At 52.5% G+C, this 26572-nt stretch overlaps 1 protein-coding gene across 1 annotated transcript in view; it reads right to left on the bottom strand.

The window, feature by feature from the left end:
- Nucleotides 1-212: 212 nt before the first annotated feature.
- The window catches only part of ALX4 (ALX homeobox 4), a 50212-nt gene continuing 23852 nt past the window's right edge, over nucleotides 213-26572 (bottom strand). Inside the window, exons 2-4 of the mRNA XM_004050979.5 lie at nucleotides 15041-15351; nucleotides 7265-7393; nucleotides 213-4946 (exon numbers count right to left, since the gene is read on the bottom strand). Of these exons, the coding sequence (XP_004051027.2) occupies nucleotides 4617-4946; nucleotides 7265-7393; nucleotides 15041-15351 (770 nt within the window). The 3' untranslated portion in view covers nucleotides 213-4616. The remainder of the gene's footprint in view (nucleotides 4947-7264; nucleotides 7394-15040; nucleotides 15352-26572) is intronic.

A 26572-nucleotide genomic window follows, 5' to 3' on the forward strand; every position in this document is an offset into this window, starting at 1 on the left:
CTTCACAGGCCACGCACCCCTTCTTTGTGCAGGAGCATCAGCCGGCCACCTGTTGTTCATCTAGCCCTGGTAATCCCTTCTGTACTGTGTCAGCAGTTCAAAAGGGCACTGTTAGTATTTTTTGCCGACTTCAATTAACGTGAGATTTCAGAGGCCCCTCTGATCACATTTCATCTGTCACAAGTCAGGAACAAAACATACAGATTCCAGTTGAGAGGAGGAAGGAGAAGGAGTTTATTGCAAATAATAACAACCAAACAGTTTGGGCTGGGCCAGCAAAGGGTGTTCTGGGAGTGCCCGGCTGTCTCTGCACTCTATTTTGCCCCATGCCTGGGCCCCTACGTCTCCTTCCCATCCGTTTTCCTCCTCTCCCAAAAAAGATGTAAGTGCAATAACTTACTTTAAAAGGCAAGAACGTTTCTTTTAATATTTTGCTATAATGTAGTTACATGGTGGTATAGGCAGTAAAACTTTATGGAACCGACCTCATTTTTTTTTTACATTTTTCTGGATTTTTACTGTATTTTTAATATATATTTTTAATATTCCACCCCAGGCCATTAAGCTAAAGGAAAAGTTGCATTTATACAGGGTTAAAATATCTTACAATGAGAATAATAAGTATCGGTTGAGGTTCATGTTCCTTCTAGCACTCAGCTTTTTTTTTCAACCACTGCACACCTAAACAGATGATTAGACATTGAAAACTGTCCTTCAAAATCAGTAGTATAAAGGCCTAGCTCTATGTGTGTGAGTGAAGAGGGAAGAAAGGAGAGGCCGAGGTTAGGTCATGGAAGCACCTTTCCTCCCTACAGCATCTTGAAAGAAGTGAAGTGGGGTTGATGGGTCTTTGTCACCTTCTTATTTTTTAACTGGATAGTCACAGAGTATTATCCTGGGGGCCAGTTTACCAACCATCCTCCCCCAGCTAGGCCTGTTTGCCTTTGCACTGGACAGTAAGGGCCATGAAACAGACCAGGAACCCCCGCGTGTCTTTCAGGTTCTCGAAGATGGCCCCCCACTGTCTAGCCCAGGGAGGGAATGACTGCATAAGCAGGGTACGTAGTTTTCATGGAAGCGTCCCTCTTGTCTGCCCAGCCGAAATGACAGGAGATGGGGCACGGAGCTGGGTCCAGTGTGATCACAGCTGTGTGTGCTGGGGACCCACCCCACACTTGCTGCACCCACCCCATCGCAGTGTCTTTGAGCTAACCTGGCCACCGTGCTTCCCGAAGCTGGAGGCACGGTAGTGAGCGCTGAGAATCAAGTATAGTTAAAAGAATTCAAGGAAAGTTCTAAAAGCCCATGTCCTCCAAGTGCTATTTCAGCCTTGGAGACAAGCCTCTCTGTGTGCCCCCCAGAGCCCTCGCTCCCATGCCCCAGGAGTAGTGCTGGCATCTGGAGGGCAGTAGCAGCACCTTAGTGTCAAGCCTTGCCATGCTGAGACCTGTGCCCAGCAGGGACTGGAGGCTGTCAGTGTGGGGAGGCTGCCCATCCATCTGCCGGCTACCCACGACTTCATTTTTAAGTTGCCATCTCTGTTGAGATCTTAGGCAGATATCCAAAGGAAATCCTCACCTCTCTTAGCTTATTCGCATAGCAATGAACCACGTGGCAGGTAGATGCTTCTCTCCACCTGCCTTCATGAGCTTTAGCTCCAGATGGCCTTGGGCAGCTGCCCTGACTTGCTCAGTCATCCTAGGAGCTGACACGGCAGTGGCCCCCTGCTCTGCAGTGCAGAAGGCTGGGCCTAGCCACCTGTCTGGGAAGGGACTGGGCCCCAAGGTTCTCTTCTGGAGAACTGAGCTGCTGAGTAAATGCCCATGAGGCATTGGAGAGGGGAGCTCCATGCAGCACCGGCCGCCCCTGGTGCCACCGAAGCCCAGGCCCTCACACCCTGGGTGGCACGTCCCAGGCTCCTCTCTCAGCTTAGTCTCAGGGCAAATACAGGTCAGGGCAGTCATGTCTCCACTCTGGGCCAGGGTCTTCTCTGTTGTGAAGGGACTGGACTAACTAGAGGGTTTCTAAGCTTCCTCCCAACTCGGTGGTCCTATCATACTTAGTGTGGTTAGGTGGCCCCCAAGGGCTGGGCCAAGCCACGGAGGACAGGCCTGGGGTACGTGGCTGCCTTTGACGAGATGAACAGGAATGTTTCACATTGGCATGTTTAATCCTAGACACTTCCTGGGTGTGTTGGGACAGGCAGCCATAGCCACAGAGTCTTCTAATAGACGCCTTTTCTTCTCAAGCTTTTGGGTTGAAATTTGCCTGACTTGGGTCTAGCCCAGCCAGAGAGCAGACGCATGGAGGAACTGAGTGCCGGGGGCCACTGCGGAAGAGCCCCCTTAAAGCTCTCACTCTCCCTCCCTGCCTGCTCTGGAGCTACCTGTCTGTCCTCCTCTTTGTCCTGATTCCCTTGCTCTCCCTCCTGGCCCACTCTGGAGCTACCTGGCTCTCCTCCTCTTTGTCCTGATTCTCTCATGGGTGAGAAAGACCCAAGGTGAAAGTTCCTTCCTCAGCCATGAGCATTTCAGAAGGAAAGGGGGGAGAAATGGGGAAACTGTTCCCAGCCTTAAGTTCTTCCTTTCCCTGGCTAGATTTTGGGGGAGTCTGGGTCATTTCAGTGAACCTCAGAACTAGAAAAAACTTCCCAAAAGTCACTCCAAATTCTCAAATATTTGAAACACTTAAAGCCAAGCCTCCAAGAACATTTAATTCAATGTCCAAGACCCTTTCACCTCTACAAGATCAATTTTAGAGCTACGGTTCACAAAGAGGTCTGACTCTTATTAAGGGAGGCCACAGCCAGACCCTTCCTCAGCCTGGTTTCTAGAGCAGATGAGAACCCCAGGCAGGCGGGAGACTGTCACCCTCAACCCCAGAGACCCTCATTCAACAACACCAAGTTTACCGTCAGCCCAACCCAGGAGGCCTTTCTGTGTCCACGACCCTGAGCCTAGTGGGCCTGGCCCTACTCCATGACAGGAATCAAGGGAGAAGGTAGAAAAGGCGAGCGCTTCAATGCGGGGCGCTGCCTGCTGGAGGGACCCCCCACCCGGGGTCTGACAGGCCTGCCTCTGGATGGTTACTGTGTACTCCCAGCTGAGGTGAGGGCTGGGGCTCAGGGCCAGACCCAAGCTACAGGGGTCGGGCAGGCAGGCACGGAGCCCCGCTTCCTGGAGGCAGGAAGCCTGGTTTCAGGAGGGCATCCTGACAGCCCCATTTGCAATAGCAAAGCCACACCGAGGAGCCCAGGCCAGGAGCCCTTCCACAGGCTGGAGAGAGGGCAGAGAGTCCTGGTCCCTGTGGAAGAAGTGTAAGGACGGAGTGTGGAAAGCTGTGTGGAGAAGAGCAACACCTCCTAGTGCCTGGAGGGACACAGAGCCCCCATCTGCCGTGGAAGGCTCTGGGCAGCGATGACACTGTGACAGATACGGCAGGGAGGACAGTCAGTTTGAGGCCATGGCAGGGCCTGGAGGCCGAGCATGGCCACACGTCCTCTAGCAAAGCCTGCACGCAGCTCTTGACCCTCTGCCACCCGGCCCCCAGGCTCTAGCTTATGTGTTCCGAACTTGTGAGTCCTTCCATGCCGGGACACTGCTGAGCAGCCCCAGGGAGGGGCCAGGGTAGGGCAGGGAAGAGACGAGCCCCTCCGCATCCTCCTGGAGGGAACCTGACTGGGCTCTGGATGGAGAACAAAGCTGCCCAGACCTCCCCGCTGTACCAGATGCCAGGCAGGCCGGAGAGCGGGAGGACTGCCCGGGCCCATGCCCCACCCGGATGCCTCCCCCTCTCCCAGGACCTTTCCTTCTTCTAGCACCGTGGGAGCCCTTGTGGCATCCGTGTTCTCAGCCTCCCTCAGGTCTGGCTCCTCCCCTATAGTGTCCAGTGAGGGGCTGGCCCGTGTCTCCCCTGGGGACTGGCATTGCTAGATGGCAGCAGGGGTCCTCGGCTCCAGCTCCTGTCATCCTCTGCCCACTCTCTCCAGGTGTATCCAGCCTAGGGGACAGCCAGGATGCAGTCAGCCAGGCTCTGTCAGACTCGTCACTGTTCGGGGGGAGGTGGAGGCTGGTGCCTTGGCCCCAGCAGGTCGGATTCCATGTGCTTTCAGGGAGAGAAAGATGGGAGGGCAGGAGGCTGGCTCTGCAGGGCAGCCTGTGCTTCAGACACACAGCCACCGGCCTGGTGACCAGGGGACCCCACTAGGAGCGGGAAGGATGGACAAGACTGGGCTGGTGAGGCTGCTGGGTCTGCATGGAAATCTAGCATTGACTCATGGTCAACTAGGCAGAGCAGAGGAGTGGGCGGGAGCAAGAAAGCGCTTTCAGCTTATCATGGATGCGAAGCTGAAAAACGTGGCCACCTGGCTTTCTCCACTGCCTGTGGCCGGGAGCAGGGGTCAGGGCCTCAGTGCCAGGGAGGGGCCAGGGGTCTGCTGCCCCCTCCCTCCCAGCAGTCCACGGGGCCTCAGACTTGGGGTGGCTGAAAGTGCTGAGGGTCAGGCCCCTGGCCCAGGCCAGGTTCCTAAGAGGAAAGTCGAGTGGGAGGCTGGGGGCCTGGAAAACATGGGCGTGGCCCATGGTGTCCCGAGGTGGGGACGGGGCAGGGGTGCCCTGTCATGTGGCCCAGGAGATGGCCGCACTGTGCTCCTTGGCCTTCATGCGGAGGGCCGCGATGCTCGAGGTCTTGCGGTCCGGCTCGCCATTGAGCTCGTAGCCATTGAGGCCTGGGCTGAGGCTGGCTGCTCCAAACAGGCTGCCCATGTGCGTCTGGCCCACGTGACTGCCAGCCCCAGACACACTCAGGAAGTCGGTGACGCTGCTGGCCCCAGAGCCAGGGGGGTGGGCATGAGGGGACATGCAGGCAGGCACCGGGTCGCAGGGGACCACGCAGGCTGGCACTGGTGAGGCAGCCCCGTTGTTGCCGAGCCAGGACGGGTTCTGAATCTGGGAGAGGAAGGGAGAGATGTCACCGGCTGGCGGGCAGGCGTGGTGTGGAAGGGGCTCGCCCCTTCCCCCAGAGCACCTCTCCCCTCACTGTCCATCCTTCCCATGAAGCCCCTCTTGAGTGTTTAGCCTTGATGGACGTCCAGATACCCCTGTGGGGGTGGCTTTTACACCTTGGCATCTCTGTTCCCAGGGCCAGGCTAGCAGCAGAGGGAAATTCAGTTCTAAGGAGTGACCTCAGGCTTCATTAAGGGTCCAGTGGAAGGGTGACACCCCAGCACCCCTCAGTTGGCTTCCTATTTTTAGACTCAACTGTAGACTTGGCCTCCATCTGCGGATGGCAGCTGTGTCTCATTCACCTCCAGCTCCTCCCCAGGCCCCTCACATCCATAGGCACCTGAGCAAGGTGAGCGGACCTCAACTCGGAGAGCTTTGGCCTCGCAGGTTCCCTTGGGCCCCCACCAGTAGCAGGGAAGATGGAGGGGTTGGGTGAGGTGGGCGTCAGGGACCTAAACCTCTCAGAAACCAAGGGTCAGTGGCTGAGGTTCCAGGGCCTGAGCTAGGAGGCTTCAGAACTAACTCAGGATGCAAGGGGCTGCCTCAGGAGTGGACAGCCAGAGCTGAGACCGGACCTCCTCGTGCCAAGGGGGCGAGGGCATGTGCAGGGTTGAGTTGGCCATCTTATCTTCCATCGGTGCCACTGGGCTTCCCTTCCCTCCCCAACGTTCACCTGGGGCTCCCATCTTCCTCTACCTTCTAGGCACGTATAAGGAGGTAGAATTAGGGTGTGGGGGAGACCCGGGAACCTCTCAGCTTATGCACACGGGATTCCTGGTAACCTCATGTGGGCTTCTGCTGGCCTGCCCTCCTGCATGTGTCTGGAGCACGCTCGAGGGAGGCATTTTAAAGCAGGGAGAAGGAGCTCAGCCCCCATCCTGGAGGGAACCGCATTTCTCTCTGCGGTGCAGGGGAAGGGGGACCGGTTGGCCTCCATCACCCCCTCTCAGAAGAGGTCTGAGCACACACTATGTGGTGCTGTAGGTGAGGTGGGGGTAGGAGGGGTGAACAGGGCCCTGTGTTGGGTTCTCCCTCCAGCTGTGCGCTCAGGCAGCAGCGCTCAAAGCCAAGGAGGGAGCTAGAGTTCCATCCTGGGAGGACAGAGGGAGGCTGAGTTTAGGGAAGGAGAGGGGAGAAAGAGAATGGAAGAACATAGTGCGAGCTGATGCTGATGGTGCCTGTGTGAGACACCCCATATTCCTCAGCCTCACCTCCAGGCCTGTGCTCTGCCCTCCTGCCCTCCTGCCCCATGAATCCTGGGCTGGGGGAGAGGGAATGGAGGGCTGGTCTGGGTGGAGAGCCAGAGACCATTTGCTAGCACAGAACCAGGTCAAGGAGAAGTAAAGGAGGCAGGCGTGCCCGTGCTACTGGCTGGCTGCTGAGCAGGGCCGGGTTGGGAGCTGAGGCGGAGGCCACGCCAGAATGAGGCCTGAGCAGGTAGGGAGCAGCCACTTCTGCTGGGCAGGCTGAGGGGGGGTCAGGAGTGGACTTGGACTTGGCCAAAAATACATCTCTCCAAGCATCCCAGGTGCCTGATGTGACTCAATACTTCTCATCCCTTGCATCTCACACTAGAACAGGGCACTGGCTGACAGACACCTAGGGAAAACGCTCTGGGGGGAGGGGAGGACACGGCCCCAGAAGCTGAGCGCAGGCACACAAGCTTTTCGAAACTGTACAATTCACAAAATACTTTTGCATGATTGAATTTAGACCTTACAACTGCCTGACAACAGAGCTGAGCAGATGTTTTTACCATGTCCAAGGTACAGGTGAAGAAACTGAGGCTCAGAGATTTGAGACTTGCCTAAAGTGAGAAAGACCTGGAGCTGGAAAGATAACCTAAGTCCCCAGCCTGGGAATCCCAAGCTCTTTCCAACTTGGCCACGAGTCCTGGAGATTTCAGAGCTCGCTTTCTGAAGAGACCCTCCGAGCGGTATCTGAGGGCCTGGTGGCCTTCTGCCTGCCTTGGTTCCGATGCCCACAGCAAAAGTGGCCAAAGCTAGTGGAGGAAAGAGCCGTTCTCACTGCCCCAACGTTCCCTTCCCTAAAGTTCAGCCAAGCCTGGTTCAATGATTAGTTGGATAGATTAACCCTGGGCCTCCCACATTCTGGTATAAACAGGCACACCCCTGGAATGAGACGGAAGGGCAGCCTGGAGCCATAAGTCATCTCAGGGTACCTGGGCTCTCCTCCAAGGGGCTCATTCTCAGAGCACCAGGGGCTGGGGATCGGTGGCAGCAGCTCAGGGCGGGACTTACCTGGGCGTAGTTCTCAGCTCGGGTGAGGAGGGGCAGCTCATATGCAGTGGAGAAGTGGGTTCGAACCTGCTGCATCTGCCCAAAACGCTCCCGCTTCCTCCACTTGGCCCTTCGGTTCTGGAACCAGACCTACAAGACGCGAAAAAGCCATTGTCACCAGGGTGAGATGCCCGCCTGGAGGCCTCACTTTCAGGCAGTGCAAACTGTTCCCTTGAGCCCCCCATCAGTTGCAGTGCGTTTGGGAAGTGGTGCAGCCACACATAAATATCAACCTTGGTCTTTGTCCTCAAGAGCTGACAATCTAGAATCATCCACTCTGAGCTGGGAAGGTATCTTACCCCCACTAGCCATGGGCGTGATCCTGAGCCAGAACTTTATTTTTCTAAGCTTCAGAATCTAGAGCAGCCAAGTGTCACCACCTATAAAACAAGTCACTGGTCATCTTAGCAGTCATCTAACCAGACTCCTGTGGAGAAGCTGATAAAAGCTACAAATGCTCCTCCAGATGTGTTCTCCTAGACAATCACACACAGTTTTGCCACAGTTTTCCAAAAGGTTCATGGCTCTCTAAGGCTTATTGGTCCAGATTCAGAATGCCTTCCTCCCTGCATCCTGTCTGCAGCCTTCTTGTTGGAGACAGTCTCCCAGCTCAGAACTCCCCTGTGTTAAAGGGAGAACAGGGGCTCTGCTGGGCAACAGAGGCAGTCAGGGAAGACTTCCTGGAAGAGGGACAGGAGCTGGGCCTTGAATGGTTGGCTGAAAGGAGGAAAGCCAAGGCCTGGGTTTAGAAACAGCAAGGCATACTCCAAAAACCTAAAGAGGTCAATTTGAAGGAAGCAGTGGGAGAGAAAGAAACAGAGTCAGATCGCAGGGGGCCTTGACTGCCAAGTGAAGGGTTTTTCCCTTGGTGCTGTCTGTAGAGGCAGTTGCTATAAAATCTTGTGTAGAAGCGTGGCCTGATGGTAAAAGGAAGTGGAGGCCAACCCGTCACTGAGCACAAGTGGATGGGATGTTGGCCTGATTGAGAGCCCAACGGGGAAGGGGAGGTCTCTGAGTCAGCTGTGAGCACTGGTGTTTTTGGCGATGGGGAGCGTTGGGTCCTTTTCCTTTGCACGAGCATTTCTGGAAGGCTGAGAACTTTCCCAAGGCTCAAGAGCAAGAGCTGCCCTACCCCTGGCCCATGACTTAGGATCTGGAGAACGGGTGATGGGGACGGGGTGGGTGAGAGAGGGAGAGTGAGGAGGGATCAGCTTCCAGGCCAGGAATGGCTTTAGGCTGATTCAGAGATGGACCGTGGTGCTCCTCAGAGGGAGGCCTCTGCCAGCTTGATGTGCACCTGTCTGCTGGCTTTGCAGACTCAGATGCAAGTGGGCACACCTCAGACAGCACGCTGCAGACCGGGAGAACAGAGCCATGACAACAGCCTCAGCTGCAGAGCCATAAGGAGCCTTGCCAGGCCCTTCCAGGCCCAGGCATCAAGAAAGCCAACTTTCCTGAGGTCCAGTCCCTGCTCTCTAGGTGGAAACATTTCTCCATCCATCACGACCAATGCAGCTGCTGAGCTAAATATAGGAGTCAGCTCTCAAAATTCCTCTGCCTCAGAGCCTTTGAGCTTCCTAGGAACCACTGCGAGGAGGGGAGAAGGAGGTGTGGACGTGCTTCCTCACAGACGCTGCCTGGCCTCTTTGGGCATCCAGTGTAGCTGGCCAACGGACAGGCTCATAGGAGCACTGGCATTGCCAAGGGCCTCAGTTTCTGCATGGTGAATGATACCTCATAGTCGCAGCAGGGGAGATAGATGGGAAATGCAGTCCAAGAATGTTTAGAGTACTTCCCATTTGTTTCTTTACAGCTCCTGACCTTTCTCACTGTCTTTTGCTAGAGGAAAGAGGTCAAAGAAGATGGGGATGTATCTCATGTTACTGTGAGGAGGGTGGGGGTGAGCAGGGGTGCACATTAGTATGTTTCTCCACTCCTGTACCAACTCACTTTCCCCTCCCTAATCCTAAGCATGTGTGTGCGTGCACGAGTGTACCCACTAGTGTGGCTACACGCACGTGTATGTGTGCACACACATTGACTGGGGGAGGAGAAGCCTCTTCCCTAGAAACGGACCCTCTCCCCAGTTTGAGGTCTCAGCCCCTGCCCTGGCCTCCCAGGGCCCCTTTTCCTCCAGGGATTCCTAGGGTCCAGGCCCTGGCTGCCCACTGGGAGCCAAGGACAGATGGGGTCTCCTCTCTGTGCTGCTGAAATGGGATCCCTCTTTATCAGTGGCCTGGGATGGGAGACTGGGGCCAGGATGAGAGAATGAATCAGAGGAGCTTGTTTTCATTTCATGTTTAATTTCCTGCAGGCTTAGCTCCGTCTTTCCGCTCCTTCCTCAGCCTCCCAGGGTTTTCTGTGGGGGAAGCTAGGGGGAGGGGAGAAGCCACTGGAGGCGCGGAGAGAGATGGCTTCTCTTTTTCTTTTTGTCACTGTGACTGTTGGGGTTCTCCTTGTGTCTCCGTGGGTTCCAGATCCCCATGGTGGGACTGTGGAAGTGGAAGATGTCCCTATAGGCTCTGGAACAGAGGATCCAGGGATGGGCGGGGAGGGACCCTGAAGAGGGAAGGAGGTGGCCAGCGCCTGGCAAAGGGGTCTAGAGTGGAGGGAGGAGCCATGTGGGGGAGTGGAATGTGGGGCGCGGGCTCGCTGGAGCTGAGTGTGAGGGAGGAGGAGATGTGGGTTATCTGGGGAAGACAGATGACCAGGCGGGGGAGAGGCCAGCAGAGCTAGCACCGTCTTTGGAACAGGAGTGGAAGAAGGTCAGGCTGAGGGATTTATTTGAGGGCTGAAGATGGAAATGGTGAGAGGCGGGTGAGCGACCGGTGGGAGCAGGGCTGCCCACCTCCTCCCTCCTTCTTCTCCTATTCCTTTGTCCTGGGGCCTTACCCTGCACACCCAGTTCTGGCTTTTCTGCCCAGATCCAGACATGAGCTAGGTGAACCTGGCCGGTCCTCAATATCCTCCCCAGTAAATTGGAGGCAGCAAGGGTATCCTCACGACCCCTTCTATGCTCACATCTGCAGGTCCTGAGGCTTGGAGTGTCCTTCCATTTCTGACCCCTGGCGCCCCAGGGGCTCCGAGAGCTCCCTTCCAGATGCCACACCAACCCCCAGGCCCGCTCCTGTGCCTCAAAGCTCTGCACCGCAGGCCTGTCTCCACTGTGCAGCCCCAGGAGGACAGCCAACCACAAGGTCCCCACTGTTCTCCCAGTCTGAATGTCATACCTCAGGACCACCCCAGCCTGGGCCCACTCAGCACAGGCCTCTCCCGAGGACCGGGCTGTGCAAGGAACCAACTGTCTTGGCGGAGGCCTCGCTAACCGCAGCCCATCTGGGGCCAGGGCGGGGTGGCCCAGGGCGGGGAGGCCTCTGTCTTATTGTCTTCAGACACCAGCTGCAGAGATTGGAATCCCAGACAGCAGAGAGAGGCCCCTGCAGCCCCCTGGAGCAGGGCCAAACCCCAGGCTTCTTCCCAGGAAAAGTCCATCTTGGGGCCCCCATTGCCCCGTCCCTGTCCCCACCACCACTCTACGCCAGGCACCTGGCTTGCCACCAGCTGAGTATAGGCCCTGAACAAACACAGCAGAGGCAGGCAGGGGGTTCCATCACCACCCCCTTACCCCCCCAGGGCACTGCCAGGCTTAGGGCTCAACCCAGAGGTCTGACGCACATGAAGATCCCACCCACCCTGCTGCCTTTATACAAAGAAAAGCCTCTGAACAATCTGGCATGTGTCCTTGTACAGCAAACTAAAGTCAAAGAAGCACTAGGCTGCAACTCAGGAGTCCCGGATTCCAGTCGCAGTGCTGCTACTGAGTGGCTGCTGTTAACTTCAGGTTATGACTTCCCACCTATGGGCCTCTTCTTCCTCGTCTATCAAATGGGAAGATGGGGTGATCATTTCCAGCACTACCGTTCTATAATTCTATGGTCCTCCCACTAGGTGATAAGATATGCAGCACGTCAGAGTTTCCCTTTCTGCCTTGGCTGCCAGGAAGCTCCAAGTTGAAGTTTGTGCTCGATGGCAACCATGAACCTTAGCCTAAATTATTTTTACCACATTACCTCTGCATTTCATGCCATCGTTCTTGTTTTTAGATTGAACAAATAAATCTTTAATTGTAAGCTACCTCAACTCCATTTTGGAAGCAGGTATAAGTGTGTGTGTGTGTGTGTGTGTGCATGTGTGTGTGCAGAGAACACTCTGTTTTAGTTGTATGGTGCTAACTGAAAAATGCTCTGTGTGCCTTTGTTTTCATGTTTTGTACTCAAGGCATCATTCTTCTTTCAGTACTTAGTGAATTCTACTCCCGGGCACTCCCATATGTTTGTTAGGAAGCATGCATGCAACCCACATATGCAAACACAAATGTACACACATACTGCACAGAAAAGGAACAGGTTTATCCCACACCAACACAGCACCTACAGGGCTGTCCCATAACCAGCTATGCCCCTTTCTCTACGTACACCTGTGGGTCCTCCCCAATCCATTTGCTGGAGATCAGGCTAGATGCTAGGATTCCTGTCCAAACTCAGGCATGTAAGGTCATGTGAGTAGCTGGTTGTCCAAATTCAAGTGAGATCTGGGTGTGTGAGGGCTTCTGGATTCACAGGAAAGCCCCAGCTGCCCTGTCATCCTTCATCAAACATTCATTAGGCACTGGAGGGGAATAAAATGGCAGTCTTGCCAGGTGCAGTGGCTCATGCCTGTAATCCCAGCACTTTGGGAGGCTGAGGTGAGTGGATCACCTGAGGTCAGGAGTTCAAGACCAGCCAACCAACATGGTGAAACCTCATCTCTATTAAATATATAAAAATTAGCCGGGTGTGGTGGTGTGCACCTGTAATCCCAGCTACTCAGGAGGCTGAGGCAGGAGAATCGCTTGAACCCGGGAGGCAGAGGTTGCAGTGAGCCAAGATTGCACCACTGCACTCCAGCCTGGGCGACAGAACAAGACTCTGTCTAAAAACAAAAAGGCAGTCTGGGCTGGGCATGGTGGCTCACGCCTGTAATCTCAGCACTTTGGGAGACCAAAGCAGGTGCATCACTTGAGGTCATGAGTTCAAGACCAGCCTGGCCAACATGGTGAAACCTCCATCTCTACCAAAAAATAAAAAAAATTAGCTGGGTGTAGTGGTGCATGCCTGTAGTCACAGCTACTTGGGAGGCTGAGGCATGAGAATCGCTTGAACCCAGGAGGTGGAGGCCACAGTGAGCCAAGATCACACCACTGTACTCCAACCTGGGTGACACAGTGAGATCCTGTCTCAAAAAATAAAAAATAAAAAAAAAATGGCAGGCTGCCCTCAGGGAACTTACAGCAGCAACTCAACCATGCAGCTCTTCAGCATCACTTCTGGTAGCTGCAGTTTCTGAACAGCTACATATTTACTGATAACCACTAGTCCTTTTCCACATTAGCCATTTTGGAAAAAATTTTGTAGACTTTATTAGAGATGCCTCTGCCTTCTTAAACAGAAAATGGTTGTAACTGATGAACCTTTTACTGATGCCTTAGAACAATGCTGCTGAAGATGCTTTCATGAATTAATTCAAGAGTCCCTGGGGCCTGCTGAGGATTGCAGGGTTGGGGCATCTCTGTCCTAACATTGAAGGGCTCAGCCCACTGAGCTGCATGGCGCTTTGCTGATTAAAAAAAAAAAAAAAAAAAAAGATTTCTCTTTGTTCTAAAGCTATTGATTTTTCTGGCCCACTGGAGAGAGAAAAACTGCTATGTGGCAACATTTTATTTGCTATTTCCAACATGCTTTGGGTTGGAAAAGTGGATTGATTATGACATTTATTTTGTGTTAAATTGAAACTTAAACTTGAGTGTGTGAATTTTGTCACCTGTATTTTGGCTACTCATTGGTCTTTTCTTTCTTTCTGATCCTTTCTTTGCTGTGAATTCATGCTGGTAGGGGCAGACACAGCTCTCTGGACAAGGGTTGATTGATCCACAGATACTTATTTTTTAGACTTGATGCTCTGCGTTTGGCTTTCTCTAATTGGTGGGAATACAGTGATGAACAATCAGTGCTTGATCTCAAGGAAATCACAGTTTAGTGGGAGGGGACAAACAAGTAAAATAACGTAAGCCAGTCAACAATCCTGTAAAGAAGACAAAATAGGAGTTGGGCACAGTGTCTCATGCCTATAATCCCAGCAGTATGGGAGGCTGAGGTGAGGGATTACTTGAGGCCAGGAGTTTGAGACCAACATGGACAACAAAGCAAGACCCCATCTCTACAAAAAATAAAAAAACTTATCCCAGGCGTGGTGGTGTATGCCTGTGGTCCCAGCTACTCAGGAAACTGAGGCAGGAGGATCCATTGAGCCCACGAAGTTAAGGCTACAGTGAGCCATGATCACACCACTGTACTCCACGCTGGGTGACAGAGAGAGACCCAGTCTCTTTAAAAAAAAATAAACAAAAATACCCAAAAGATAAAATGGGCCCAGGCTTGGTGGCTCATGCCTATAATTCTAGCACTTTGGGAGGTTGAGGTGGGATGATCACTTTAGCCTAGGAGTTTGAGGCTGCAGTGAGCTATAATCATCTTATTGCACTCCAGCCTTGGTGATAGAATGAGACCCTGTCTCTAAAAAGAAAACAAAAAAAAATTTAAAAAATTTTTAAGAAGATAAAATAGGACAGTGTAACAAAAGGTGAGCTGGTTTGATTCTGTTGTGTTGGGTTGGGTTGAGTTCTATTGGGTTGTGTTGAGTGGGTTGAGTGTGTCAGGTTCCATTGTGTTGTGTTGTGTTAGGTTGAGTTCTGTTGGAATGTGTTATATTGGGTTGTGTTGTGTTGGAAGGGGTTGCATTAGGTTTAGTATGTTGAGTTCCATTGTGTTGTGTTGGGTTGAGTTGAGTTCTATTGGGTTGTGTTGTGTTGGGTTGGGTTGAGTTCTATTCGGTTGCACTGAGTTGAGTTGAGTGTGTCAGGTTCCATTGTGTTGTGTTGGGTTAGGTTGAGTTCCATTGGAATGTGTTATGTTGGGTTGTGCTGTGTTGGAATGGGTTAAGTTGGGTTGAGTGTGTTCAGTTCCATTGTGTTGTGTTGTGTTGAGTTGAGTTCTATTGGGTTGTGTTCTGTTGGGTTGCAATGAGTTGGGTTGAGTGTTGGGTTCCACTGTATTGTACTGGGTTGGGTGTTTTGGTTGTTGGCTGGTAATAGGGGGGCTACTGCTTTAGCCACAGTGGTCAGGAAGACTTCTCAGAGGAGGTATGAGTTGGGACTTGAAAAATGGAGGGGGATGCAGCCATCTAGGCAGAAGGAAGAGCCAAACTGTTCTCTGTTTCTGCCCATTGGGATGCTGTAGACATTGTCTTCATGTTTGTCCTGTTTCCTGTCTAAGAGATAGGCCTTCTAGAGCAGGGACAAGTAACCCTTCTCTGCGTGAAAGAGCCAGGACTCTCACACTGTGTAAAGCCCAGAAACAGCCAGCAGCAGCCTTCCTGCCCCTCTGCTGGAGGCCCTCCTTCCTTTGCGACCCCCCACCACAGTGCAGAAGCCCAATATTAAAAAGGATAAAAGCAGAGCTGCTCTAGTTGGGACAGGGGCATGAGGGGCAGGCTAGGAGCCCCCACTTTCAGGTTCTCAACGAACTGAGGAAAGGAAAGCCATGGTGTGGTTAGTGGGCAGTCAGGAGACCCCAACTGCAGCCAAGAGCCCAGGGACAGGCTCTGCTTTACCAGCCTCACTCCCAGGTGGCCCTCACTGACCTGCACGCGGGCCTCGGTGAGGTCTGTCCTCATGGCCAGCTGTTCCCGCGCATACACGTCTGGGTAGTGGGTCTTCTGGAAGACCTTCTCCAGCTCCTCCAGCTGGTAGCTGGTGAAGGTGGTCCGGTTCCGCCGCTTCTTGCCCTTGTTGCTCTCCGAGTCAGCCTTCTCCAATGGGCTGGGGAGGTCTGAGCTGGCCCGGTCTTGGGGCCCCTTCACCCCAGCCTCCTTGACACTCAGGTAGCTGCTGTCCATCCCCACAGTGTCAGAGTCAGGGGGTAACTCTGGCTCACCCAGGGAGCTCTCTTTAGCTGAGGGAGGAGGAAACAAAGTCAGAAACCAATGGTTGAACCAAGCAAGAGAAGGGGGATGTCGGGGGGAGAGTGGGGCACTCGGGTAGCCACCCCCTGCCTTTTTCCTCTTAGAGCTCATTGGATGCGAGGTCAGGAGACTTGGCTTCTAATTCTGGCTTGCCATTAACTTGCTGTGTGACCTTGGGCAAATCTCTTCCCCAATCGGAGCCTCTTCGCCATCATCTTAGACTAGGTCCCTTCCAGCAACAATGTTATATGAACCTAAGGCAGCCAATCTGACCTCTGTGACCTTTAATCCCCACCTCACTGACACTGAGCTCCTCTCTCTAGAGGGATTCCCTTCATCAGGACTTTTCTGGGGCCCGAGAATTCTGACCCCAGTGCCATGGCCTCCCTGGGTGGAAGGGAAACTCATTCAGCAGCCATGTCTGGCCCAGTGGGGCTTGGGGTGAGGAGGACCCAGCATTGAGGCAGACAGGAGTGTCCCTCCTTTCCTGGCCTAGTCCCACCAGGAGTTCAGCAGGAGCTGTGGAGACTCTGCCCCAAGAGTCCAGTGCTGAGGAGTCAACACCTCCTTCCCTGCCCCCCAACCCTGCACACTGGTCTCACCTATTGTTCAAGAGAAGGGTCTTTCTTCCTTGGGGGTGCATGGGATTGAGGCATGGGCCACATTTCCTGTTACAAGCAGCTCCTGCCCACTGTTTACTGAGGCTGCCCGGGCACCTTCATCCCCAGCACGCTGACCCCGGGCCTGGGTGGGTGTACATGAGCACAGCTCCCAGCCACTGCGTCTGACAGATGGACCACCCCCCCCCCGGCACATTCCTAGGAGCTCAGGACTGCAAGGACGAGTCAACCCATACACGTCAAGAAAGAAGAGGTGGAGGCTGGGGTGGGAGAGTGAGGCGAGAAGCCACTTTACCACCACACAGCCTGGTGAGCTTCCTAGGCAGACACACTCACCTCCTGGCAGAGGGTTTGGGACAACAGTCCCTACCTTTTTGGCACCAGGGACTGGTTTTGTGGAAGATAATTTTTTCCATGGGTGGAGAAGGTGGTGGTGGGGAATGGTTTGGGGATGAAACTGTTCCACCTCAAATCATCAGGCATCAGATTCTCGTAAGGAGCACGCAACCTAGATCCCTCACATGCATGGTTCACAGTAGGATTCACGCTCCTGTGAGAATCTAATGGCACCGCTGATCTGACAGGAGCCAGAACTTGCGGTAATGCTTGCTCACCTGCCGCTCACCTCCTGTGTGCGGCCCGGTTACTAACAAGCCATGAATCGGTACTGGTCCACAGCCTGGGGGCTAAGGACCCCTGGTTTAGGTCATGGACTCTTTAGCCCTGCCATGAATCCTATGGCCATGACTCCCCAGCTGTGTGCTCAGGAGAGCTTACCTATCCTCTATGTGCCTCAGTTTCCCCCTCTATAAAATGGGGATGAAGATACTTCTAGGATCTTCCTCATAGGGTAGCTGTGGGAAATAAAGAGGCTAGTGTGCTAGCTATGTAGTTTTGCCATTATTGATATTCACATTTCTAGTCTGGACTTGCAAACCCACAGACCCTGTGAACATTAGAGGACCCTGTGAACATGAGAGGACTCCGACCCTGGAGAAGTCCTCCAAGCATGCAGGCCCCTGGGCACAGGAGCATGTGCAGGGCGTGCACAGATGCCTAGGGAAGGGCAGCCAACTGGGTGTCTGCAGATGTGGGTGTGAACTCCTCGAGAACTGCATTCCTTGTCTGTAACTTGGGGAAAAGGAACTTGTTGAGTGAAAGAACAAACGCAATTAATAAGACGTTTGGGGAGCATATGACACGACCTTTCACGTGCACGAACTTTGATCATCACAACAAGCACGTGTGGTAGGTGTGAGCATCAGCCACTCTGACCCGCGGTTTCTTCTCCTGGAAATAGGTCCAAGCGATGGGCATTAAGTGTCAGAATGATGCCTGTAGTCCAGGTCTTCTGACTCCATCCAGATCCTGAGGGCTGAAGCTTCAGACTCGTCTCATCCCTGGCTTTCTGTGCACACTGGGGAAGCTGAGAGGGACATTTGGCCTGTGGCATTCTCGCCTCCCTCTCCAAGGCATCAAGGAAAGGGCATAGAGGTGAGTGCCCAGAGTAGGCCTGGAAGCAGCTTCAGGAGGCTGCTCCTGAGGGCCACTGGCAGTGCAGATGCCATGGGGGTGCACGACCGGCCCAGCGGCATCACGCATGACACCTGTGTGAGCCCAGGCACATGCAGACAGCCACGGCTTCAGTGACAACATTCTGCAAACTGCAGCTGGCAGCTGGGCTAAGAGCTTTCAGCAAAGATATTTATCTTCCTGGCAGACAAATACATTTTATGTTTTAGGTTTTTTTTTTTTTTTTAGAAACCCCACCCAGCCTCACAAAAATAACCATCCCTGTTTTGCAACTTCCTGGAAGCCAGATGAGGGGCTGAGGGACGTGAGCACTGAGCCCTGAGCTCTGGTCCCCAGGCCCCATCTCACAGCCCCATAGACCCTTGCTGGGGATCGGGACCACCCTGCACAGCAATGGGAGCTCCCTGTTACAGGAACTGAGAGTTGGTATGGACCAGCCTGAACTCCTAGTTTTAACTGGGGGGAAACTGAGGCCAGAGAGAGAGGGGAACATGCCCCAATTCCGGACAGAGCACAGCCTCTCAGCTCCTGGCCTGCCCTCTACTCCCTCCCCTGGGGTCTTAGGCCTTATTCCCAGGGAGAGAGGTAGGGGCAGAAGGAACCCAGGGGCCTCATATGACCAAGGCGTCCTGCTCTGTCCATCTTGTGGGGAGCAGGACGAGCCCTTGAGGATGAGGGAGTGAGGATTCGGCCTGGAGGCAGCCTCTCAGCACTGAGCCAGCTCTTGGCCTTTCAGGGGAAGTGGCAGAAGGTCCAGTCTTCATGGTGACAAGTAAGTGTCCAGTTTTGCCCACCTCCAGCTGCCCACTGAGACCAAGTGAGCAGGCAGAGATAGAGGTGGCCCAGGGTGTGCGAAGACCACCAGCCCAAGAGTTGGGAGCCCTGGCCTCGGCCCCCGCTCTGCTCAGGACTTCAGATGACCCATTTCATCTCTGGAGTCTCACCTACAAATAGGGACAGCGGGGTAGTTGAGGGTCCCTCCTCCTTTGCTCACCAGCAGCCAGGACTGTCCCTGAGGACCTGGGGAGGGGAGGAGAGGGGGAGGGTGTGCCTGTGTCAGAGATGGAAGGAATTCAGGGGAGTGCTGCTCCTGGTTCCTCAAGGAAGAAGGAAGCAAGCCTTCTAACCTGTCTTGAGTCAGCTTGCTTTAACTTCTGAGGCTGGGTTCCTCATTTAGACAAAGAAAAATTCCCCGAAGTTCTGCAGCTCCACTCAACTGGTCAGAATAACAAGCACGGCCCTCTCAGAGTCTGAGTCCTAAGACCCCAAGCTCAGGCTGTCTATGTCCACCTCTCACCACCCTGCAGCATCTCCACCTGGTGCTGGTTCCAGTCTAGGGTAGCAGGGAGCTCGCTGCCCCCAGGACAGCAGGACTACTCATCCTTAGACCCAGCCCATGTCTGTCTCACTGATTCCAGTTCTAACCCCCAGCGCCCTTCCCCATGACAGCCCTGTCCCTGCGGACATTGGGAGGCTACTGCCACCCCTCTGAGTCTCCCTTCCTTCTGCAGTTCCCACTGCTGTTCCTCAGGTGGCCCTGAGTTTCTCCGGCCTGTGTGAGACAGAGGGTGGCAGGGATGAGATGAGGAGTGGGGCCGGGCCCTGGGCAAAGCCAGCAGATTGCTCTCCAGGGAGATGACCCCGGGCTGGCTGGAGAGTCAGCGTGGTGGCTGAAGGCCTGGGTGCTGGTCAGATCTGACTCCCCGCAAGGTGCCCTCCTCAGCAAGATGGCTGCTGAAAACAGAAGTCCCATGGCTCAGGCTGACTGCTCCTGACCAAAGGAAACCACTGACCTTGGTCCCCCAAGTCCCCATCTCGGGCCCCTGCCTGGAATGTTCCTCCTTCCAGCTGACCTCCAAGATCCAGTGCTCCTCCAGGAACCCCTCCCAGATTGTGACTGTTTTCTATCCTCTGCTCACCCTTTCCACTGACTGCCTATGTTTGCTGACTCGTATCTCATCAAGCCCTGAATGTCCAGCTCCTCCTATAGAATGTCAGTTCCCCAAGGGCTGGGACCTCATGCCGTTTGTCCCTTCTCAGCCTGAGGCTCAGCACAGGATAGGTCAGGTGGCGGAGATGCAGTAAGAGGTTGCTGAGGAATAAATGAACAATTTCTAACTAACAAACATCACTGAGCTCTCGCTCTGTCCAGGTATCTGTGTGCACCTTTGGTGAGCCGATGTTCTATAGAGCATGTGCAGAAAATATCTCTCGAGTAAATGAACCAACCGCCTCATCCTCCTACCCATTGGGGAGAAAGTCGGGTGGGATACATTGAAAAAGGGCACACAATGACGAATGCCACCATTCAAGGCTGACAGCACAAACAGCAAAGGTCACTGCGGGAGACAGGGGAGAAGAAAGACCCAGACAGACCTTGAGCGATATCTCCATGCAGAGAGCAAGGGACAGAAGGAGAAGCAGAGACGGGCTTCATAGGGGTGGCTCCAGAATTGAAACCAAGGTCCAGAAACCCAGTCCAGGATCTGCCAGGAACTGGCTCCACACCCACCCTGCCACCACACTGGGGTAGAGAAGACCGCCAGGGAGCTCTCACTTTGCCTGGATGGGCAAGCCTTCTTCAGAGCCTTGGGGCACCTCGTGCTGGCATGAGGCTGAGCAGCAACAGCGCCCAGCGTGGGTCCAGGCCACCCGCCAGGGGTTGGACTTCTCACATCCTCCCTGGAGCAGCTCCTTGTGGACCTGGAAAGGCTCTATGCTGACGCCTCTCCCATGGTGAGTTTGTCCCAGGGCTGAGGCTCTGGGGTCCAAGACAATGTAGTCCCAATCTGCAGCTTCCCAGTCTTGATCTGGAAGTAAACCCCTGACTACTTAGAGCCATCAATCAAGTAGTGAACCTACATCACCGAGAGCAATGCCTGCCCCACGGAGGGTGTTGTGCACGTAGTGTGGCCATCATGGTATCCAATGCTCTTCAAACAATCCTAGGTCAGCATTATTGCCATAGACTGCTTTTGATGAAGTGGGAAGCATTCAGTTCAAGGTTGTTGTATTCTCAATCGGAAACCACTGAGCCCTTCAACCTCTGCTGGAACTCCCCTGGGAGGACCCCCGTACCACTGGGAGCTCTCGTTTCTAGTGCTGGGAACCCCTGGCTGTTGGATTTCAGCTGGAGAAATGCATGAAGTGGAAAGCCTTGCTTCGTTCCCCTAACCTCTACCCATCTGTCCTGGTTCAACCCAATGGCATCACTCTAATCTAGTTTTACCTTTTTAAAACAGGAAAACCCTTGAGAGGTTTCCAAAGGTGACTGATTTTTCTTTTTTCTTTCTTTCTTTTTTTTTTTGGCCGTGATTTAAAGAATGACCTTCTAGAGCCATTTTAGGGAGAGGGTGCTGGTAGCATCTGTATGTACAGATGTACACCCGAGGGCATGTGGCACAAGTCTGCCATTGTGAGTGGGTGTGGGGAACATATGTGTAGTTGCTTGTGGATAGGTTTGTGGAGTGTGCATGCTTGTGTGGTCAAGTGCAGGCACACAAGTGGGATGTGTGTCCCCGTGGGCAGTTGTGTGTGGGTGCAGATCCGCGTGGGTGGGTGTGGACATGGGTGGTGTGGGCCTGTGTGGAGCTGTGCACAGGCCCATGCATATGGCGCTAAGGGGTCTCAGTCATTTTATCTTCCATGGTTTTGATTACATCTATTTTTCCTCCAAACATCTGCTTTGTGGGGGATATGCCGCTCGCTCCGTTCTCGGGTGAGCTGGCCCCACACACCCTGTGGCGGAGTGCACACACCGATGTAATCTCCTTAAAAAAAACAGGCCAGCATGAGGCCCTTTCATGCTATTGAAAGGGCACTGACTAAACCCACTGCTGTCCAAATGGTCCTGTGGGGGTGAGGGCGGAGGTTAAAGTTTAGCCATTGATCACGTCCCCACCCCACCTCATCTGACACTGGGGTCAGTCCACAGCTCAACTTGAATGTCCCTAATTTAGCTCCAGTCCCAATAAATAATGCCAAAGGGGTAGTAGTGACTGGGCTTAGATTTCAGCACACATGCACGGGGCACAGCTGTTTGCAGAGAGAGACAGTGTCCCGGCCCTCAAGGGGCTGCCAATCTTCAGCAGAGGGTGGGGTGGAAATGGCAGTCCTCAGGCTAGCCAGTGGTACAGGCCATCCTGCTCACCCACAGCCACCAACCCAAACCCTGAAATGCTCTCGAAATAAGGAAAGTCTGAGAAACTGCCCCAGACTAGAGGAGGCCAAGGAGCCAGGAGGACTAAGTGTAATCAATGTGTTCTGGGGGGAATGCTGGAACAGTAAAAGGACATTGGGGGAAGCCAGTGAAATCTGAATAAAGTGTGGAGTGTAGTTAATAGTAATATTTAACAAAAAGTGGGCAAAATATTCTAGCAGACACTTCACCCAAGAAGATCTACAGGGAGCAAGTAAGCATGAAAGATGCTCACCTCATTACCCACTATGGAAATGCAAATTAAAAGCACAATGAGATACCACTATGTGCCTATCACAGTGGGAATAAGACCTGATGATGCCAAGTTACGGCAATGTATGGAGCACCCGGAACTCCCATCCATCACGGTGCAAACACTTGGGCGGTGTCTTATCTAGTTAAACTAACACTGACCTCATGACCCAGCAATCCCACTCCTAGGTATTTACCCTACAGAAATAATGACTTATTTTAAGAAGAGAGGAACCCAAACCCATAAGCAAATGTCTGCAGCAGCTCTATTCAGAATCACCCCGAAATGGAAACACCCCCAAGTGTCCTTTGACAGGGGAATGGAGACGCAAGCTGTGGTCTATCCAGGCCATGGATCGACTCCACAGTGAAAAGAAAGAACTGTTGACAAACAATGACATGGATGAATCTCAAAGGTGGCCTTAGGGTCTGTAAACGAAGCCAGTCTCAAATTTACATGAAGTGCAACTTCACTCAGCTAGCACATGAATTCTGGGAAAGGCAAAACTACGGGGACTCTAGGCAACAGATCACTGGTTGCCAGGTGTAGGAGGAGGGGGAAGGTTTGTTTACAAAGGGCTTGCACTGGTGTGATGGAAATATTCTGTATCCTGACTGTGGCAGTGAATACATGAATCTATACATGAGTGTGTTAAAACTCATAAAAGTATATACCAAAAAGTTTTTTACAGCTGGGCGCGGTGGCTTGCGCCTATAATCTTAGCACTTTGAGAGGCAGAGGTGGGTGGTGGATCACCTGAGGTCAGGAGTTTGAGACAAGCCTGGCCAAGACAGTGAAACCCCGTCTCTACCAAAAATACAAAAATTCGTCGGGCATGGTGGCAGCCACCTATAATCCCAGCTACTTGGGAGGGTGAGGCAGGAGAATCGCTTGAACACGGGAGGTGCAGATTACACTGAACTGAGATCATGCCTTTGCACTTTAGCCTGGGCAACAAGAGCAAAACTCCGTCTCAAAAAAAAAAAAAAAAAAATTTACAGCATGTTGTTTTCAAATTTTGAAAAATGTAACTAAAAAGAAAATACAAAATTGTGTTCAAATATATAAAACAAAAACTAAATTAAAAGTTTATATGCCTTCATCCAGAAATCTCACTTCTAGGAATTTACTCTAAATAAATGATGGTAAGCATTCACTAGAGAGAAAGTTCATCATGTCATAGTTTAATATGTAGGAAAACCGACAGTAATCAAAATATTCAACAATAGGGGATTGGTTAAATAAAGGATGATATTTCCATAAATGGAAGATCCTTCCTGATAGTCTTTATTCTGCACGCTGTTGCTTTTTTTGAGACAGAGTCTCGCTTTGCCACCCAGGCTGGAGTGCAGTGGTTCGATCTCCGCTCACTGCAACCTCACCTCCTAGATTCAAACGATTGTCCGACCTCGGCCTCCTGAGTAGCTGGGACTACAGGCATGGGCCACCACACCCCGCTCATTTTTGTATTTTTAGTAGAGATGGGGTTTCCTCATGTTGCCCAGGCTGGTCTTGAACTCCTGGCCTCAAATTATCCACCCGTCTTGGTCTCCCAAAGTGCTGGGATTACAGGCATGAACCACCGCGCCAATATTAGGTATTTATTTGTTCTTCTGTTTTCCCCTTGTTTATTGTCTCTCTCTCTCTCCCTCCCATGGAGCAGGGAATATATCTGAACATGTGTGCTTTGTTTACCCTGCTGTGTAACACCTAGTATCATAGCTGGCATGCAGTAGATGCTCAGTAAACATTTGATGAACAAATGAATGAAATGATGCTAAGAAAGGATAGCATTTTAACACATGCAAAGATGTTCAATTTATATCAAATAAATCTCATTTTGACCAAAAAGAGGAAGGGAGTGGAGCATTTGTCCTCAGAAAATACTACAAGTTTCCAGAAGTGGCAATATGGGTCTATGGGTTAATTTTGTTTCTTTTCTTTTTTCAGGGGGCGGGGCTGGTCTGAATTAATTTTCTATTTGTTTTCCCAGGAACAAGTTGAAACGTTATCTGAAAGCAGTGATTAGAATCCTGGATGGTGCATGCTCTGAGAGCAGGCTGGGCTCTGTGCTGTGGGATTATGGGAAGCAAGAGACAAGCACCACTTGGAATGGGCTGGAGGAAGGTTAGGGAAGCTTCCGAGAAAGGCCCTTTTTTTGCCGTGGGGATTGGCCACCGTCCTCACAAACTGGGCCCCTGCAACTCAGACCTCTAGGTAATCTCGGTGACGCTCAGGGTGACACTCAGTCCCGACCTCCTGAGGGGTTTCTCCACCTTCAGGCTCACGACCCTCAAATACAACCAGAGGGCGTGTCTAAAACATACACAGCTGGTCATGTCAGGGCTGTCTCTGTAGCCTTTCACTGGCTCCCAGATCCCTCCTTAGAATGGCCAGAAAAAATACAGGAGACTCGGTTAAACTGGAATTTTAGATAAACAGTTAACACTTTAAACAATATAAGTATATCCCAAATATGGCACAAGAAATACTTATCCTACAAATTATTCATTATTCAAATGCAGATTTGACTGAGCAACCTGGTTTTGTTGTTTGCTTGCTTGCTTTTTGCTAAATCTGCCAACCCTGTACATCAGGCTTATGTGGCATTCAGGGTCCCAAAGGCAGGACTGGTTCCCACCAGACTCACGGACTTACACCCCAGCCTTCCATCTAGCTTGAGGTTCAGAGACCTGCTTCCGCTCTGCAGCACATTGCACGAGTATCTTCAGGCTTCCGCACTCCTGCGGGCACCCTTCCTTCTACCTAGCATGTCTCTCTGCCTCTCCTGTCTGTGGCTAACTACTACTTTCACCTGGATAGCTTTCTCTGTAACTTTTGTGACTTTTCTTTCCCATTACAAATGTAATCTATGTTCTATATGGAAGATTAAAAAAAAATCAAGACAGACCGAAAGAAAATCACTCACACACACACACCTACACACACACACACACAAACACACACAGAGAAAACATTACTTTGTAAACTTTCGTGTTTTTTTTTGAGATGGAGTCTCGCTGTTGTCGCCCAGGCTGGAGTGCAGTGGCGCAATCTTGGCTCACTGCAACCTCCGCCTCCCCGGTTCAAGCTATTCTCCTGCCTCAGCCTCCTGAGTAGCTGGGATTACAGACCCGCCACCACGCCCGGCTAATTTTTGTACTCTTAGTAGAGACAGGGTTTCGCCATGTTGGCCAGGCTGGTCTCGAACTCCTGACCTCAGGTGATCTGCCTTCCTGGGCCTCCCAAAGTTCTGGGATTACAGGCGTGAGCCACCGTGCCCAGCCTGTAAACGTTTTAGTAAAATCTAACCATATTCCATACCCCTTTCCATGCTGTTCTATATTCTTCTACCACACCATCCTTAATGGTTACGTAGCGAGAACAATCACTATTTTATTTAATCCATCCTTTTCTGTTGGGCTCACAGGTTTCTACTTGTTTGAAATCATAGCAGGTCTGTGATTTAAATCTCTCAATACATGCATGGCGATTCCCTTAGGAGAAGCTCCAAGAACTAGAAATACGAAGTTCAATTATCCACATATCTGAGGGTCTCTGAGAAACACGGCCAAGTTGTCTTCCAGAAACATGTAATGTCCCTCAGCTACCACGGTGTCCCCTCCCACTTCAGAGCCAATAATGGTCATTATAGTGTTTTTAAAATCTTTGCCAGCACGATGGATGAAAGTGAGATCTTGTCTTTCCTTTTTTTTTTTTTTTATTTTTTAACTATGGAACGTTTTATTTTTTGTATTTCTTCTGCTGTGAATTCCCTCTCCTGGGCTTTCAAAGCTCAGCCAAGGGTCACCCTTCTTCCTCCAGGACCTCCCTTGCCTCTTAAACACTGAATCTCCTGCTTTACAGCACCGGCTCATGGGCCTGCTCCCTCCCTAGACCGAGTGGGCCTCCCAGATGTACTGCTGGGGCCTGGGCCTCGTGTGAGTAAGGGCTCAGGACACACCCCTGGAATTAATGCAAATGCCTGTGTGTGCCTGGGTTGGGGGAGACTCCTCTGGGCTCCTTCTGCCTCTGGTATGGCTGGGGCAGCTCTGCAGGCACAGCTGAGGGTGGCCAGTGTGTCTGCAGGAAAGGGCCCCAGGCCCTGGAGCTGAGCTCCAGACACAGGAGGTCCTTGGTCCCCTGCACACACTACTTGTGTCGGGAGGCTGCTGCATGGAGTCGGAAGAAGGGACCTTTCAGGATGAGGGGGGTCAAGGAAACCAGCCACAGCGCAGGGCAGGAAGGACCAAAGATGACCCTGGCAGCTCCCTGGCCCTGGACAAACCTCTTGCCTTCTGTTTGCTCAGCTCAACAACATTGCATGAATTCCTGCCAGGGAGGGGTATGAGAAGAGGAGATGGAGGGGCACAGCCCTGTGGGAAGCCAAGACTGAAGAGGAGTTCCCGGCCCTGGCTGCTTACCCAGAAGGCTAAGCATTCAGGTTCCAGGGCCCAACTCCCAGCAGGCCAAGATCAAGACTGCAGTTGTGCATGCTGGCCACCAGGAGGCACTGCAGTTCCAATAAAGTCACTGGACGGAAGGTGATGATCCTGGGGCCCCAGTGCCTAATGAGGTTTCTAGACGTTTGTTTGAAGACCCAGGTC

The sequence above is a fragment of the Gorilla gorilla genome, chromosome 9 (genome assembly GCF_029281585.2).
Source record: "Gorilla gorilla gorilla isolate KB3781 chromosome 9, NHGRI_mGorGor1-v2.1_pri, whole genome shotgun sequence".
NCBI lineage: Eukaryota > Metazoa > Chordata > Mammalia > Primates > Hominidae > Gorilla > Gorilla gorilla.